General features: G+C 35.9%; 1 protein-coding gene across 3 annotated transcripts in view; it reads right to left on the bottom strand.

Moving 5' to 3' along the window:
• Window positions 1-3,266: 3,266 nt before the first annotated feature.
• The window catches only part of LOC136801074 (mitochondrial substrate carrier family protein S-like), a 33,420-nt gene continuing 22,224 nt past the window's right edge, over window positions 3,267-14,462 (bottom strand). For all 3 annotated transcript variants that reach the window (XM_067057700.1, XM_067057701.1, XM_067057702.1), the window contains 2 exons: window positions 5,633-5,698; window positions 3,267-3,849 (listed from right to left, as the gene is read on the bottom strand). In XM_067057700.1, the coding sequence (XP_066913801.1) occupies window positions 3,675-3,849; window positions 5,633-5,698 (241 nt within the window). In that variant the 3' untranslated portion in view covers window positions 3,267-3,674. The remainder of the gene's footprint in view (window positions 3,850-5,632; window positions 5,699-14,462) is intronic.

Genomic DNA, 14,462 nt, shown 5'->3' with positions numbered 1-14,462 from the left:
TACGCAATAAGCCAGTAATCAAATTTAAAAGGAAGACGCAATTCTTTCGTTCTTTTGAGCATAAACCAATTAGCTCTCTCTCTTATTTTTTTCTTAAAAGAATGTTTACAAAAATAAGATTTCGTTTATTAGATAATCTTTTTAAAGTGTTGATTGATGCGTGAGGCCCTTTCATTGAACATACAACTTTGTCGGTGTTTTTTTAGACTGTACCAGAGAGATCTTAGAAAAGAGAGAAAAGAGAATTTTCGTTTCAGAACCACTTAAAGGGCCTGAGATTACAAAGTTTGGCGTTTATTACAATGTGCGTTAGTACACAGAATCTCGAATGAATTTTCTTCGAATACTGTACGTTTGAGAAGTCCACATAACTGCCAAGCCAACTCATAACTTTAACATGTCAACTCTGACCATCACATTGTAGGTGGAAAATGTAAATTGAGCCTGCGCACTACTAAGAAAAAACTAAGGGCTACCTTGAAAGACTAGGATATATCATTTATAATCTCCGATGAAGTTCAAAGAAATCAACTGAATTTTCAACGTGTGTACATCCAAGAGAAAAGAAAAGAGTTACTCAAATACTTGACCAAACAAACAAGTACAGACAGCCTTAAAATGCGTGGAAAGAAAGACGTTAAGAAAACTGGAAGAAAGGAAAAGAGCAGCATCAGTCTAGATAAAAAGTGATGACCCAAAGAAAACCTGGAAAGATCATTTTGAGACACTTCTCAACAATATAGACACAAATAACATAACAATTCACGTCAATCTTTGTCACACACAACCGCCCTTACCAAGAAACTTGATGTTATCTTTGTTGGTTGTCTTTTTTCAAATTGTGCCTTCTCCTTTCGTTCCGTATATGTGTATTTTAGTAAAAGTAATTGTTCCATTTATGTCTGTATAGTATGGTTTTTGAAATAAAAGATGATCTCCTCCGCTGCAGCTTCGAAAACTCATAGTCACGCAGAACACCTCCCATCACGCAGACCTATTTTCACATCAGCGCTATAAGTACCAGGGATTGAAATGATGGTTTGGTTTTTGTAGAAAGATATTACTTGCGTCTTGTTCCAAAATAGATTTTTCCTAATTTTCTTGAAGTTAAAAACACCAATGCTAATGCTCGCAAGTCAAACGAGGCTTTGTTCGGGACTTCATTCAAAAGAGGAGACATCAACTTCATGGCCATGTCATCAAAGGGAATGAACAGGCTACGAAATTGAAACTTTGGGATCACGTTCACTTAATGAGGAAAATAGGTCAACAGCAGAAAACACTGTAAGGTTTATTGAACAATAAACTTTTGACTCACAAAGGATGAAATAATTTGTTTGGCAACTTAAGCGATATGACGATGCCATCACTGTCAAGTGGACGAGTATAGTACTATAGTAATGTCAGCTAAACCAACCGATATAAATATCCTGGGACGTAACCTTGGTTACATATTGATATAGAGAGAATGTTACACCACCTCTAGTCTATTTTACAGAGTGTTGTACCTTTTAAAGAAAGGACTTAAAATGACATGCTAAAAAGAGCTATATACACACCTTTTTTTATACGAATACACTTTATAAGAATGTCCATGATGAAAATGGCCAAAAAAATTAAGAATAATGCTAAGAATATCACCATCATGGAATTTGGCTACCCAAGTAAGGCTAACTTCTTTCATAAAAGTGCCATTTTATGCTTGAGACGTATGTACTAAATGTTAAATCTAGTCTGAATTAGGATCCTAACCTAAGAATGCTGTAAGAATAATTCTAGGATAATTTTTTCAAAAAAGTTAAGAATATCCATGATGAAATGGATTTACACCATTCTTATAATAAAAAAGCGTGTAAGTGCACAAAATAAAAAAATTAACGGCTCAAGATTATTTTATCAAATTTCATATTTAAATTTTAAGTACTATATAGAAATAAATATAAAATATTTCATTTTTGAGGTAAATAAAATTTCTACTTTATTTTTAAATACCTTTTTTGTCTATACAAAATATCGCATCAAATAAATAATCTTCTAAAAGAGCAGGCAGGACGGGAAATTAATAAAAAGACTTCTAGATGAAGCGAGTTGACCTGTATCAAGGCCTCGGCAGAAAGAAACCATTACAAAAGTTTGACAAACTATAGCATAAAATGTAATTTTAAAATTCCACACCCTATAGAAATCCTTCTTAGTCACCCTATGAAGGTCTACCGTTGATGAAACAGGAATGCATCTTTAAAGATAAGTAATTTTTCAAATATTATGAACGATGATTAAAGCATTTTAATAACAGGGTCCACGCCACCGGGGGGTCCGGATGGCCAAGGGACCGTAGAACCCTTATTTTTAGCCCCCTTCACTTTGCTCATCATTAAATGGGCCCTGCTAACATTATTCTTGTCAAGAAAGCATCTTACTTTGAGCCCGCCCGTTGGTCCACCTCACACCTGCAAAACTTAATGGTGCTTATGTAGACTATTTGGATCTACTACATATAAAAAATAATAGCAGAGCAAAACTTACTTAAAAGCTATAAAATATAGAAAAAGTGCTCTTTCACAAAAAAGATAAATAGTAGCTATCTTTACATACTTACCAAATTCATAATATTCATGACGGAATGATTTCTACGGAAACATCCCAGTAATGCCAGTAATAGCAAATTTTACAGGGGGCACGCAGTTACTACAAGACAGTATGACACTTACTACCGTGGTGGTACTGTATTCAAAAGTTATGAAAACAGTTACTACACAATGTAGTAACTGCTGTTTGGGGGTGGTGTCAAACACTAAAACTAGCACTTTTGGTGTAGTAAGTGCTTATATTTTAATTCTTTTTAAAGAACTTTCAAAATGTTTCACAAAAAATGAATTTTTTTGTGAAAGAATTCTTTGTTAAAAAAAATATTTTTGTTATAAATGGACGAAAAAAAATTTGAAATTTTTCTCAGACCCAACTTTGAAATTATGCTTTCCCTAATTATCATTAAAATGTTCTCAACAGCTGTTAACTAAGTAAATTAAAAGAAAATCTAGCACAAAAATGGCTTTAGGTTGAAAAAGAATCGCAATTTAGGGTAATTTCGAGCATGTTTTTGATGATATCACTCAAAAACAGGGGTGGTACCTGGAAATCATTTCTGAAAACAGTTACTACCAAGGTGTAGTAACTGCAAAGGGTGGTGGTCCTGAAAAAAAGTGTTGAAAAAGCACTTACTACACATCGTGTCTTGTAGTAACTGCGTGCCCCCCCCCCTGAATTTTAAACAATTTTTTTTTAGATCCAACTTGCCCTACTGGCAAAAACCAGGGTGTTTCCCTAGAAATCACGACCGTGTGAATAAAATGAATTTCAGTGATATTGTTCGACTCCAATCGAGTCTAAAACAAAGAGCGCCGGAAATATTCTTGGAAAAGGTACAGCCAGTGACAAGCTTTTTTCCATTTGCAAAATCCAATTAAAAAAGTCTTAACAAAATAGCAAGCACATTTATGGTAGATCGACATTGGAACTGTACCAATGGCCACGAGGAAAAGAATGCAATTGTTATTTCTTCTCCACGCAAGCGATATCGTTTTGTAACCGTAGTATCAAATAATTTGTGACCGGTCGCAAGTAAAAAAATATTCCGGAGCCGCAAAAAGAAAAACTTAAAATTTGATAATCTTTCAATTACGTAATCCTAACTCAGTAACTTTGCGTTGAGCATAAGACATGACAATCATGGCACAACCGTTAGCTAAAAAACTACGGATAGACCCCGGAACAATACCCCGATACAAACCGGTAATACCGCCTCGATCAGCGTACGCCAATTTCAAACGTGATATTAGCGGCATATCTCTGAAATCAGAAAAAAAAATTCAGATTAGAAAAGTCAAAAGCAATCTAGTTCTGGCATCGTTTTTAAAGCAAACAAAAAAATAATGTTGGCACTGTTATTAGCCTGTACCACCCAACTGCCACGGCCGCTTTTTATATTTTGAAAAAAAAACTTGTCGAAGGTCACGTAGGGAACTTCGCGTTATCTTTTCAGTCAGCGAAAAAAAGTCTTGTACAGGCTATACTGTTATATGCACGCACTTCATTCAAAGGATGTTGCTCGATCTAGCAACGATTGGTGTTTTCTGCTCCTAGGCATAATTCAGGCGATTTAAAAGAGATCGCTGGCATAAATGATTGAATTAAATGAACTTCCTGTCGGTCAACCGAATGATTTTAAAAGCGACGCACGTAAAACTTTTTTATTAGGATCTTAGACTTGCCGAGCTAAATTTGTAAGCCTCAATTTCTACACAAAAATATTTCCATACATGTCCCGCAATAACGGGTTGGCTTTGGTAGAAGAACCGTATCTCGGACGAGCAATGTTCGTATGAAAGACACGATTTTGTTTTTTGCTTCGAGAAGATTTCTGAGTGAGTTTAATGAGTTGCCGTCGTTTTTGGTAAGAATCGACTTCTTGGAATCTTCCCTATAATTCCACTGAATTTTCTGGGATTTTTTCCGCTGTCTTTATCGGGATAACTTATCGGGGAAAAAATGCCAGGGTTTTAATTGGTCGAGGAAAAATTTCGTCGGGGAAAGTTTTTGTCACCTAGAGTTATTTTTGTCACTTTTCCCCGACCAAATTTACAATTTAGTCACTTCCACCCGACTAAATTGTCCAAATGAAATGGTTTCCATCACCTAGCTTGAAAAAAAATCTTGTAATTCGACGTTTAAAGCAATAATTTTGGTTAATAAAGGCAAAAAAAATTTGGATTTGAATTTTGGTCGAGGCTAAAAAAATCGGTTAAAAGTTTTGGTCGGGTGATAGAATGTCGGGGATAAATTTCGTCGGGGAAAAATTTCGTCACCTCCTCAAAATGTTCGTCACTTTCCCCAGAAATTTTTTCTCCCGATAAGGTAACCGGCAGAGGTTTTCAAAGCGTTTTTCTAGAGGTACGGAAAATAACTTGTGTTGTTTTAGGAAACAGGTTAACATTCCAATGCTCATTTCAATTACCCAGAATTCTGGTATTTTTCTGGATTCCCAGGAAGTGGAATCTTACTCTCGTGTACCTGATAGCCGGAGGGTTTGGAATAGGCAGAGGGGTTGGAAAAAATCTCAAAAGCGCGGGGGGGAGGTTGGAATAAAAATATCTTGGGTGGAGGTGTTCGAAAAGAAGGCTAATACAGCAGAATTAGGGCAAAAGAGGGAACTTTCAAAAAAAATTTCCCAAAAATCAATAAGCGAAAATCAAAAATCAAAAATGTCCTGGGTTGAAAATTTTCGAAAAATACACTCTCTCACGCGCTTTTTCTTTATTGCAGACATACTCCTCTCTATTTGTTTGCTTTGTAGTAGAATTGTCCCTATTTTGCGTTAATATAGTGATCTGGAAATCGAGACTAACTGCACAAGGAAATTCTGTGTCAAGCAAATCATCTATTGCTCGAAAATCCGGTCCAATCTGACGTAAGGGGTGAAGAAAATTGAACTACCAGCAACTTTTTCAAGTGAGCGCTACGTTATTATGTGCATTTGATCCTGCAAAAAAAAATAAGCCAAATCTACGTTAGCACGCTTGTAAAACACAAATCGGTCTTTTTAAAGAGAATAAAAGTAAAAGAAAATTCATACTTTCCATAGTTGCCTTGCACTTGTGACTTCATAACTTCAAGAGGCCAGACAACCCACCATCCAACACTAAATCGATATTTTTTACTCGAGTTAAGGTCGTGTCAACTACTCTGTGGTTTTCTAATGAGATTAAAAAATATTAAGGAACAAGCTAGATGCTGAATGGACCTACCTGATGATGAAAGTTAGATAGCAATGCGAGGAGAAAAAGGAAAAAAATCAGTCAGAAAATATAGCGTTTAGCGAAAATGCATAACGCAATAAATCCATCATTGATTGTTGATTGGGAGACAGGGAAGGGTTGTAGGAAAAAAAAGTTCTGGTTGCATGAAATAAAAATCCGGAAAAACGGCGATTTCCGGCAGATTTCCGGTATTTTCGGCCGGAAAATTGTTTTCTTCAAAAATCAGACTCGGTCATACTTTGTGCATTCCTAATACACATCTTTGTTCAAAAAATCTGAAAAAACTAATGATGAAATCTCGAGAAAATGCCAAAAAACCGATTTTTCCAGCATAATTCCGGAAATGAACTTTTTTCGAAAATCGGGCTCCGTCACAATTTAGGTATTGACATTTCACATCAGTGTGCAAAATTTCATGAAAAAATATAAAGTACAGCTCAAGAAATTCAAGAAATACCGTTTTTCCGGCGAAAATCGACTGTCCCGGCGATTTTTAGAAAGCTCCGGCTTCAAAAATCAGTTTAATTGACAATTGAACCATGCTTGATCGTGGACATTGCTATTAATAATGTTTTTGTGTGAAAAAATAACGAAATATAAGGAAAAAGTCCGATGAAAATCTGCAAAAACGGCTATTTCCGGCATTTTCGGCCGGAAATGAATTTTTTTCGAAAATCGGGCTCCATCACATTTTGGGCATTACCATTTTGCACCATTGTGCCAAAAATCAGAAAAAACTAATGAGCCAATCTCGAGAAAAGCTGGTTACAGACGGACGGACGGACGAACGAACGAACGAACGGACAAAGGTTAATTTATAGGACCTCCAGGTAGGACCAAAAATTACCAAGATATAGATATGAGTCGTCCGAATGCATTCGGGATGGGTCTTCCCCACGAAGGAGTAGGATTAACTCCTCTGACAGACACTGCGACTTGACAGACGCGAGCTGCCAAGCCATGGCGTATACCATGACACTCGAACGACACGGCACGTCATAATGTCTGTCTAATCTACCCACACTCTTTTATCAGAGTAATGGTACCCAATTCCCCTCACATGACATGGGTTGACCCGGGCGAAGGTATATTCACTTGCCAAGTGAATAGTCGAGACACGGTGGATATCGAACTCGGGCCTCCCAGGCAGGAGTCAAGGATGATAGCCACTATACCACTACGCCATCTTTATATTCTAAATTACCGAATACTGATTAAATTGTGGGATAGTCCCAGGGTTAGCTTCCTATTCTAAGATAGGCAATCAAAAATTTTAAAAACCACAAGATGACTTTTAATTAACAAAGTGTCAGACTTACTTCCAGGTTGCACAGTTTGAAAATCAAATTTTTAATTAGAGTTTTGACATTGGCTAACGAGCTTAGGATCTAAAGCTCGAAAATGTCCCAATAAGGTTGGCGGGAACATAGCATCGAAGCAACTTAAGCAACCCCCCCCCCAAAAAAAAACATATTTTCGCAACATATCAAAACAAACCGATAAAGAGAGCTGTAAGCATGATTCTACAGAATATTTGGCAAGTTTTAGATCAAAACTTAATCTCTTTGATGGAAATGTTGCGATTTAAATGAAGAATAGACTCTACAGAATCTAGAAAGTTGTTGTACATTGGTTATGTTGTATGATTTCTGCGAAAAAACTTTCAATTTGTCGCCATTTTGTTTTGTTGATACAACGCGCTTTTAGTGACTGACATAATGTTTTGTAGTGAAGATAAATGTAAATGAGATATTTCCAAGCAAAACATGATGTAACAAAGATGGAAATGTGCTTTTTAATGAGCTGGAAGTAACTTCTCGAGACACGCGTTGTCATCTGACACTTGCCACTCAAACCGCCTTCGGTCAAGTCCGTTCATTGTCAATTCAAGTCTATATGGATGAAAATATGCATCAGAAAAGTTTTTATGCATACAGAGAGTCACCCTGGACTGATAATGAACATTTGGTCACACTCTTCTGGCAGTTTCCACCCAAATTTGATGTTTTCGCAAGATCACCGCAAACTTTGCTATGTTTACGTGACTTAAGCACACATATTTTTGTTGATTTTTGGATAATTTATCAATTTTATGAATTTTTTTTCTATGATTTATGAAACCTGTATGGTTTGATGAGTATTCAGTGAAGAAATATTTTTAAAAGAGCTGTCAAGCTTAAAATAATACCCATTTTCGTCTTTTTCCTTGATTTTCTCGCGTTTCCGGGGGTTTGCTAAGGCCTATGGATTGACAAGTGCTCGCTCCATGAAATTTTCAGAGGTTTTTTCTTGCACCATTTGGCAGAGGATGAGTGAAGAAAAAAATTCAAAAAAATCTGTCATTGGTTTTAAATCTCAAAAATTACGTTTTTTAGGTTCCAGACACCCTGGAAAAAAATTTTTTTTTTCACTCATCCTCTGCCTCTGATGAATACCAACCACCATACCAAAAATCTTTTGCTAAAACGTTTTAGAAGTCTTTAAAACCTGTATTGAGAAAATTATGTACGTAACCCCCTGGTCGGTATCACCCCCGTCTGTGCTATTTTTAGAATTTAGTTTTCATACTTGAGGCCCAGATTAATGATAACTTAAACAAATGCATAGTTAGCGCAAACTACAACCTCGCTGAACAGGGTACTACAAAATCAAATTTTATACCCGGAAATTATACTACCACCATCATTCTCGCTCAAACTTGAAAGTTCTAAAAACGTTATAATACTAAACAAGAATCGCAAAATTGCGACTAAGTATTTCCTTAAAAATGAAGGTCATTATTGACATATACTAGCAATTAGCTGTCGCTATACAATTGAACCATGCTTGATCGTGGACATTGCTATTAATAATGTTTTAGTGTGAAAAAATAACGAAATATAAGGAAAAGTCCGATGAAAATCTGCAAAAACGGCCATTTCCGGCATTTTCGGCCGGAAATGAATTTTTTTCGAAAATCGGGCATTTTGGGCATTACCATTTTGCACCATTGTGCCAAAAATCAGAAAAAACTAATGAGCCAATCTCGAGAAAAGCTGGTTACAGACGGACGGACGGACGGACGGACGAACGGACAAAGGTTAATTTAGAGGACCTCCAGGTAGGACCAAAAATTACCAAGATATAGATATGAGTCGTCCGAATGCATTCGGGATGGGTCTTCCCCACGAAGGAGTAGGAATCACTCCACTGACAGACACTGCGACTTGACAGACGCGAGCTGCCAAGCCATGGCGTATAACACGACACTCGAACGACACGGCACGTCATAATGTCTGTCTAATCTACCCACACTCTTTTATCAGAGTAATGGTCCCCAATTCCCCTCACATGGCATGGGTTGACCCGGGCGAAGGTATATTCACTTGCCAAGTGAATAGTCGAGACACGGTGGATATCGAACTCGGGCCTCTCGGGCGGGAGTCAAGGATGATAGCCACTATACCACTACGCCATCTTTATATTCTAAAATTACCGAATACTGATTAAATGATGGGATAGTCCCAGGGTTAGCTTCCTATTCTAAGATAGGCAATCAAAAAATTTAAAAACCACACGGTGACTTTTAATTAACAAATTGTCAGACTTACTTCCAGGTTGCACAGTTTGAAAATTAAATTTTTAATTAGAGTTTTGGCTAACGAGTTTAGGATCTAAAGCTCCAAAATGTCCCAATAAGGTTGGCGGGAACATAGCACCGAAGCAACTAAGCAAAACCCCCCCCCCCCCAAACAAAACAAAAAATCGACCTAATCAAAGAAAAAACTTTCAATTTGTCGCCATTTTGTTTTGTTAATACAACGCGCTTTTTAGTGACTGACATAATGTTTTGTAGTGAAGTTAAATGTAAATGAGATATTTCCAAGCAAAACATGATGTAACAGAGATGGAAATGTGCTTTTTAATGAACTGGAAGTAACTTCTCGAGACACGCATTGTCATCTGACACTTGCCACTCAAACCTCCTTCGGTCAAGTCCGTTCATTGTCAATCCAAGTCTATATGGATGAAAATATGCATCAGAAAAGTTTTTATGCCTACAGAGAGTCACCCTGGACTATTAATGAACATTTGGTCACACTCTTCTGGCAGTTTCCACCCAAATTTGATGTTTTCGCAAGATCACCGCAAACTTTGCTATGTTTACGTGACTTAAGCGCACATGTTTTTGTTGATTTTTGGATAATTTATCAATTTTATGAATTTATTTTCTATGATTTATGAAACCTGTATGGTTTGATGAGTATTCAGTGAAGAAATATTTTTAAAAGAGCTTTCCAGCTTAAAATAATACCCATTTTCGTCTTTTTCCTTGATTTTCTCAAGACGCGTTTCCGGGGGTTTGCTAACGCCTATGCGGGTTTCTCTCGGGATTGACAAGTGTTCGCTCCATGAAATTTTCAGAGGTTTTTTCTTGCACCATTTGGCAGAGGATGAGTGAGGTAAAAAATTCAAAAAAATCTGTCATTGGTTTTAGATCTCAAAAATTACGTTTTTTAGGTTCCAGACACCCTGGAAAAAAATTTTTTTTCACTCATCCTCTGCCTCTGATGAATACCAACCATCATACCAAAAATCTTTTGCTAAAACGTTTTAGAAGTCTTTAAAACCTGTATTGAGAAAATTATGTACGTAACCCACTGGTCGGTATCACCCCCCGTCTGTGCTATTTTTAGAATTTAGTTTTCATACTTGACTACCTACCACCTTAAAGTGGAACTATCGATCTCACTCAAACTTGGAAGTTCTAAAAACGTTATAATACTAAACAAGAATCGCAAAATTGCGACCAAATATTTCCTTAAAAATGAAGGTTATTATTGACATATACTAGCAAGTAGCTGTCCCTAAGAATGCCTCGAGAGCTTCCTTTCGAAATATCCCTAAGTAAGCAAAATAACGCATGTGTAGATTTTAAATTCGTTTTATCGATAAAATTTAAGTCGGAGGAAGAAAGCTTGCTTTCAACTTTACTTTTGAGATGACATGGGATAGACGGTCGCTCACATCTCAAAAAGAGAAGTTATCGCTCACTTGTTATCACAGTGGAAACGCCAAAAATTCTGAAATTGATTTATTTTTATAAAGTAGACACATATAATAAAAATAAATATGCTCATCTTTTTCGCCATAATTTGTTTACTTTCTAATAACTAATTACCGAAAGGCATATTGCCTTCAATCAAGAGATATTGATTTGATTCTTATAAAGTAGATGCTTATAATAAAAATAAATATGCTCAGTTTTTTCGCCATCTTTTGTTTACTTTGTAAGAACTAATTACCGAAAGGCATATTGCCTTCAATCTTATAAAGTACCAAGTAGCAACAAAAGAGATATCGCATTTACTTTCTTTAGGCGTTTAGATGTTAAGACCTTTAGAGACTTTTTGATCAAATTTCTATATTTCTTGAAAAAATTCTCGTATTTTTGGAGAAAGAAAAATCCGTACTGTTATATTTTTGCCGTTGAGTAACCTCCCAGAGGAACTAACCAATGTGAAAAAAACGACCCTTTAGGCCTTTTATTATTACTTATTATTTATTATTATTGCTGGTTGAAAGCAAAATTAACTCTGGCGAATACTAAAGTATAATAAATTGTCGAACGTGCTATCCACCTTACCTCGACCTTCATTAAAGGGGAGTCTCCATAACTCGAACACGCACGGGGAAAACTGCTCTACTGTATATAAATCACCCAAAAGTACTAAAATATGCTAGTGGGCAAAAAAAGTTCTATTAAGTCCCTGGTCGAAAACTTCTACCAGGTTTGTGAGTTGACGGGTATGTGCCACCCGATTTTCGAGCCTCAGTACCTTGGCGAGACTAACAAAAAGAGGAAAAGTGAGATTTTTTTTCGAATTTTACGTCCCCTAGTGGAACAAATTTGACTAAATTTCGACATTTCAAGCGACGAAAAGTGGAAAATTTACTATTTTTTCGACCCTTACCAGGACTGAGATTTGAATTTATGATTTTTCGAACTTTTATAAGGACTTCCAAGAGAATGTCTTCGGAGCCATAATAAATTTCCCCATAATTGGTCGGAGAACTTCCCCGACACCTATTGGTCGGAGACCGGGGCTCTTGTTCGTACCGTAGAATATATTAGTCTTATTAAGCCATGTCTATCATGTTTAGAGCGGTATACTTTAAGCGATATTATCCAAAAAAATAAGTAACAATAGTTAACAAGTAGAGGCGATACACGTTTTTTTGTACGAACAAACTATATAAGAACATAAGACTTCGATGGCCATAATGTTAAGAACAAGTTAAGAACATTTTAAAGCTTTGTGGACTCAAAAACACCCTTTTTCTTAGGAAAATGGACAAAAATACTCACAAAATGATAAAAATATAAGAACATGTTAAAGAACATTTTTAGGCTTAAAACTCTTTCAAAGGTTTTGGATGTTCTTATAAAAAAACGTGTCTGTAAGGGTATAAAGTACATGCTTTAATTCGTCATTCTCGACTTTTAACTTCACCCTACATGTTCTGCTCTAAGTCTAAGTGGCAGGAAGTAGTTCACAACGCACGACCAAATAGTGAACGGACTACAACTTTTTTTATAAGAACAATCTATGTAAGAATATAAGGCTTCGATGGTCAAAATATTAAGAACAAGTTAAGAACATGCTGCCTTTTTAAGACCAATTTCTAAGAAAAATGTGCAAAGATAAAGGTAACTCACACAACGGTGAAAATAAGAATATGTTAAGAACATTTTAGGCTTTAACTTAAAAAAAGTTAAGAACATCTGAATTTTGAATGCTCTTATAAAAAACGTTTAAGTTAAATTTCTTTCTTATTTTCTCGGGAAATGGACACCAACATAGTGTGTTTACAATACGTCTGACCTAGTAATTTCAAATCATGTAACTTTAGAACTTTTAATGACGCCTTTTGTCCTTTAAATTATATAATTGGATTAATGCGATCGCTTTGGAGTTGTCCTCTGACTTTTGCTTTTGGCTTTTAAATGATGTAATGAAATTGATGCGAACGTTCTGGAGTTGTTTTTGACTCTTGTCCTTTAAATTATATAATCAAATAAATACAATTTTTGTTGTTGTTGTGTTCAGGCTTTTGTCCTATATTTTGTACTATTATATGAATACAAACGTTATGGTTTTGTCTTCTGCCCAATAATGACTCGCACCTTTATATTATATAATTAAATGAATAAAACCAGACCAGAAAATGCCATTTGTAGTCATTTGCTTTACCACCTGGCTAAGGGACCATGGGGAACCTGAGAATTCGATTTGGAATATGTTGTATTGGCAATGGTTCCTTCACCGTTGACCAATTTTCGTGGAAACTGATTTTCAAGGAACCAATTTTCGCTTTGAAAGTGTGTGGCATTTGACGCAGTTGATAGAAGAACTTTTTTTGCCAAAATCCTTTCCTTTTCGAATAGATTTTCAGTCAAAAAATCTTACTTCCCAGAACTTATTTTTGTGGAGGCCAAGAAAACCGGAGTTAAAAACCCGAGTTATAGAAACCAGAGTTATGAAAAACCCGAGTTATGTCGTCATAACTCGGTTATTAAGGTGCACCTTAATTTTCCGAGTTAATTTTAACTCGGTCATTTTAGGTACACCTTAATTTTTCGAGTTATGTAACTCGATTTATGATGCACTTTAAATGTTTGATTTAATTTTTTACACAACCAAGTTGGTCATTCATACTGTAAGTGTAATTTTCTCTCTTCGAATAGAGCACCACAGCGTCACTTTCTTTAGGGAAATACCCCAAGTGTATATACTTGGAATATATATTTGGAAAGCCCAATCATTCTACTTTTCGAATGCTGTGTCATGGAATTTTTTTACCAATCAAATAGAACGGGGTTTTCTCTGATGTAAACAATCCTCGAGTCCTCTCCTGGGTTAGCGTTTATTTCCTTCGAAGCCAAAAATCACCAAGTTGTAAGCCTGGAAGTATATAATATTGTTATTATACATTTTCGGAAAGGAAAAGGTTCAAACTCTCTCCAATGGTTGAATTTGAGTTTGGAGATGAATTCTTATAGATTTGAGAAAAAAGACTTCTTGGAGAATGATTTTCCATCATTAGCAATATCTGGGTTTAAAATAACTTTTATTTTGAGACACTCCATAATTATTCTTTATCCATGATTTTACAAAGTATTTCTGAATTAAGACCGTTTTAGGTTTCCTCAATTCTTGCATTATGATACAAAAATGCTTCTAAGGTTTTTGATATTCTTATAAAAAAGTTACGCTGTTTAATCGCTAACGGTTTAAAAACGATAAATTACGCAAGCGCATTACATGGCCTCCAATGTATGCAACTGACGCTGCGCCGCTCTATTCGAAGGACAAAAATTACAGTATGATTAACCAACTTGGTTGTGTAAAAAATTAACTCGAACATTGAAGGTGTACTTAAAAACACTCAGAAAATTAAGGTGCACCCACTGACCTTTATATATCCCTGGACCAAGCTTTATCTGCCATCTTTTATCGGATTTTTTTTTGGAATTGGAATCCGAGAACAAGCTATTGCAATGTTAAAAATTAACGTCTAACGGCGCTGCATCATCAAAAGTATTCGAGAAAAAGTAGATCTAGCGCTCTCCATGCATTTTGACCGCTAGTGAGTAGTGCCGCC

Source organism: Clytia hemisphaerica, unplaced genomic scaffold (genome assembly GCF_902728285.1).
Source record: "Clytia hemisphaerica strain Z4C2 unplaced genomic scaffold, Clytia hemisphaerica genome assembly, whole genome shotgun sequence".
In the NCBI taxonomy this organism is placed as follows: Eukaryota; Metazoa; Cnidaria; class Hydrozoa; order Leptothecata; family Clytiidae; genus Clytia; species Clytia hemisphaerica.
Note: the sequence above shows the minus strand (reverse complement) of the source record. Positions and strands in the feature narration are given on the sequence as shown.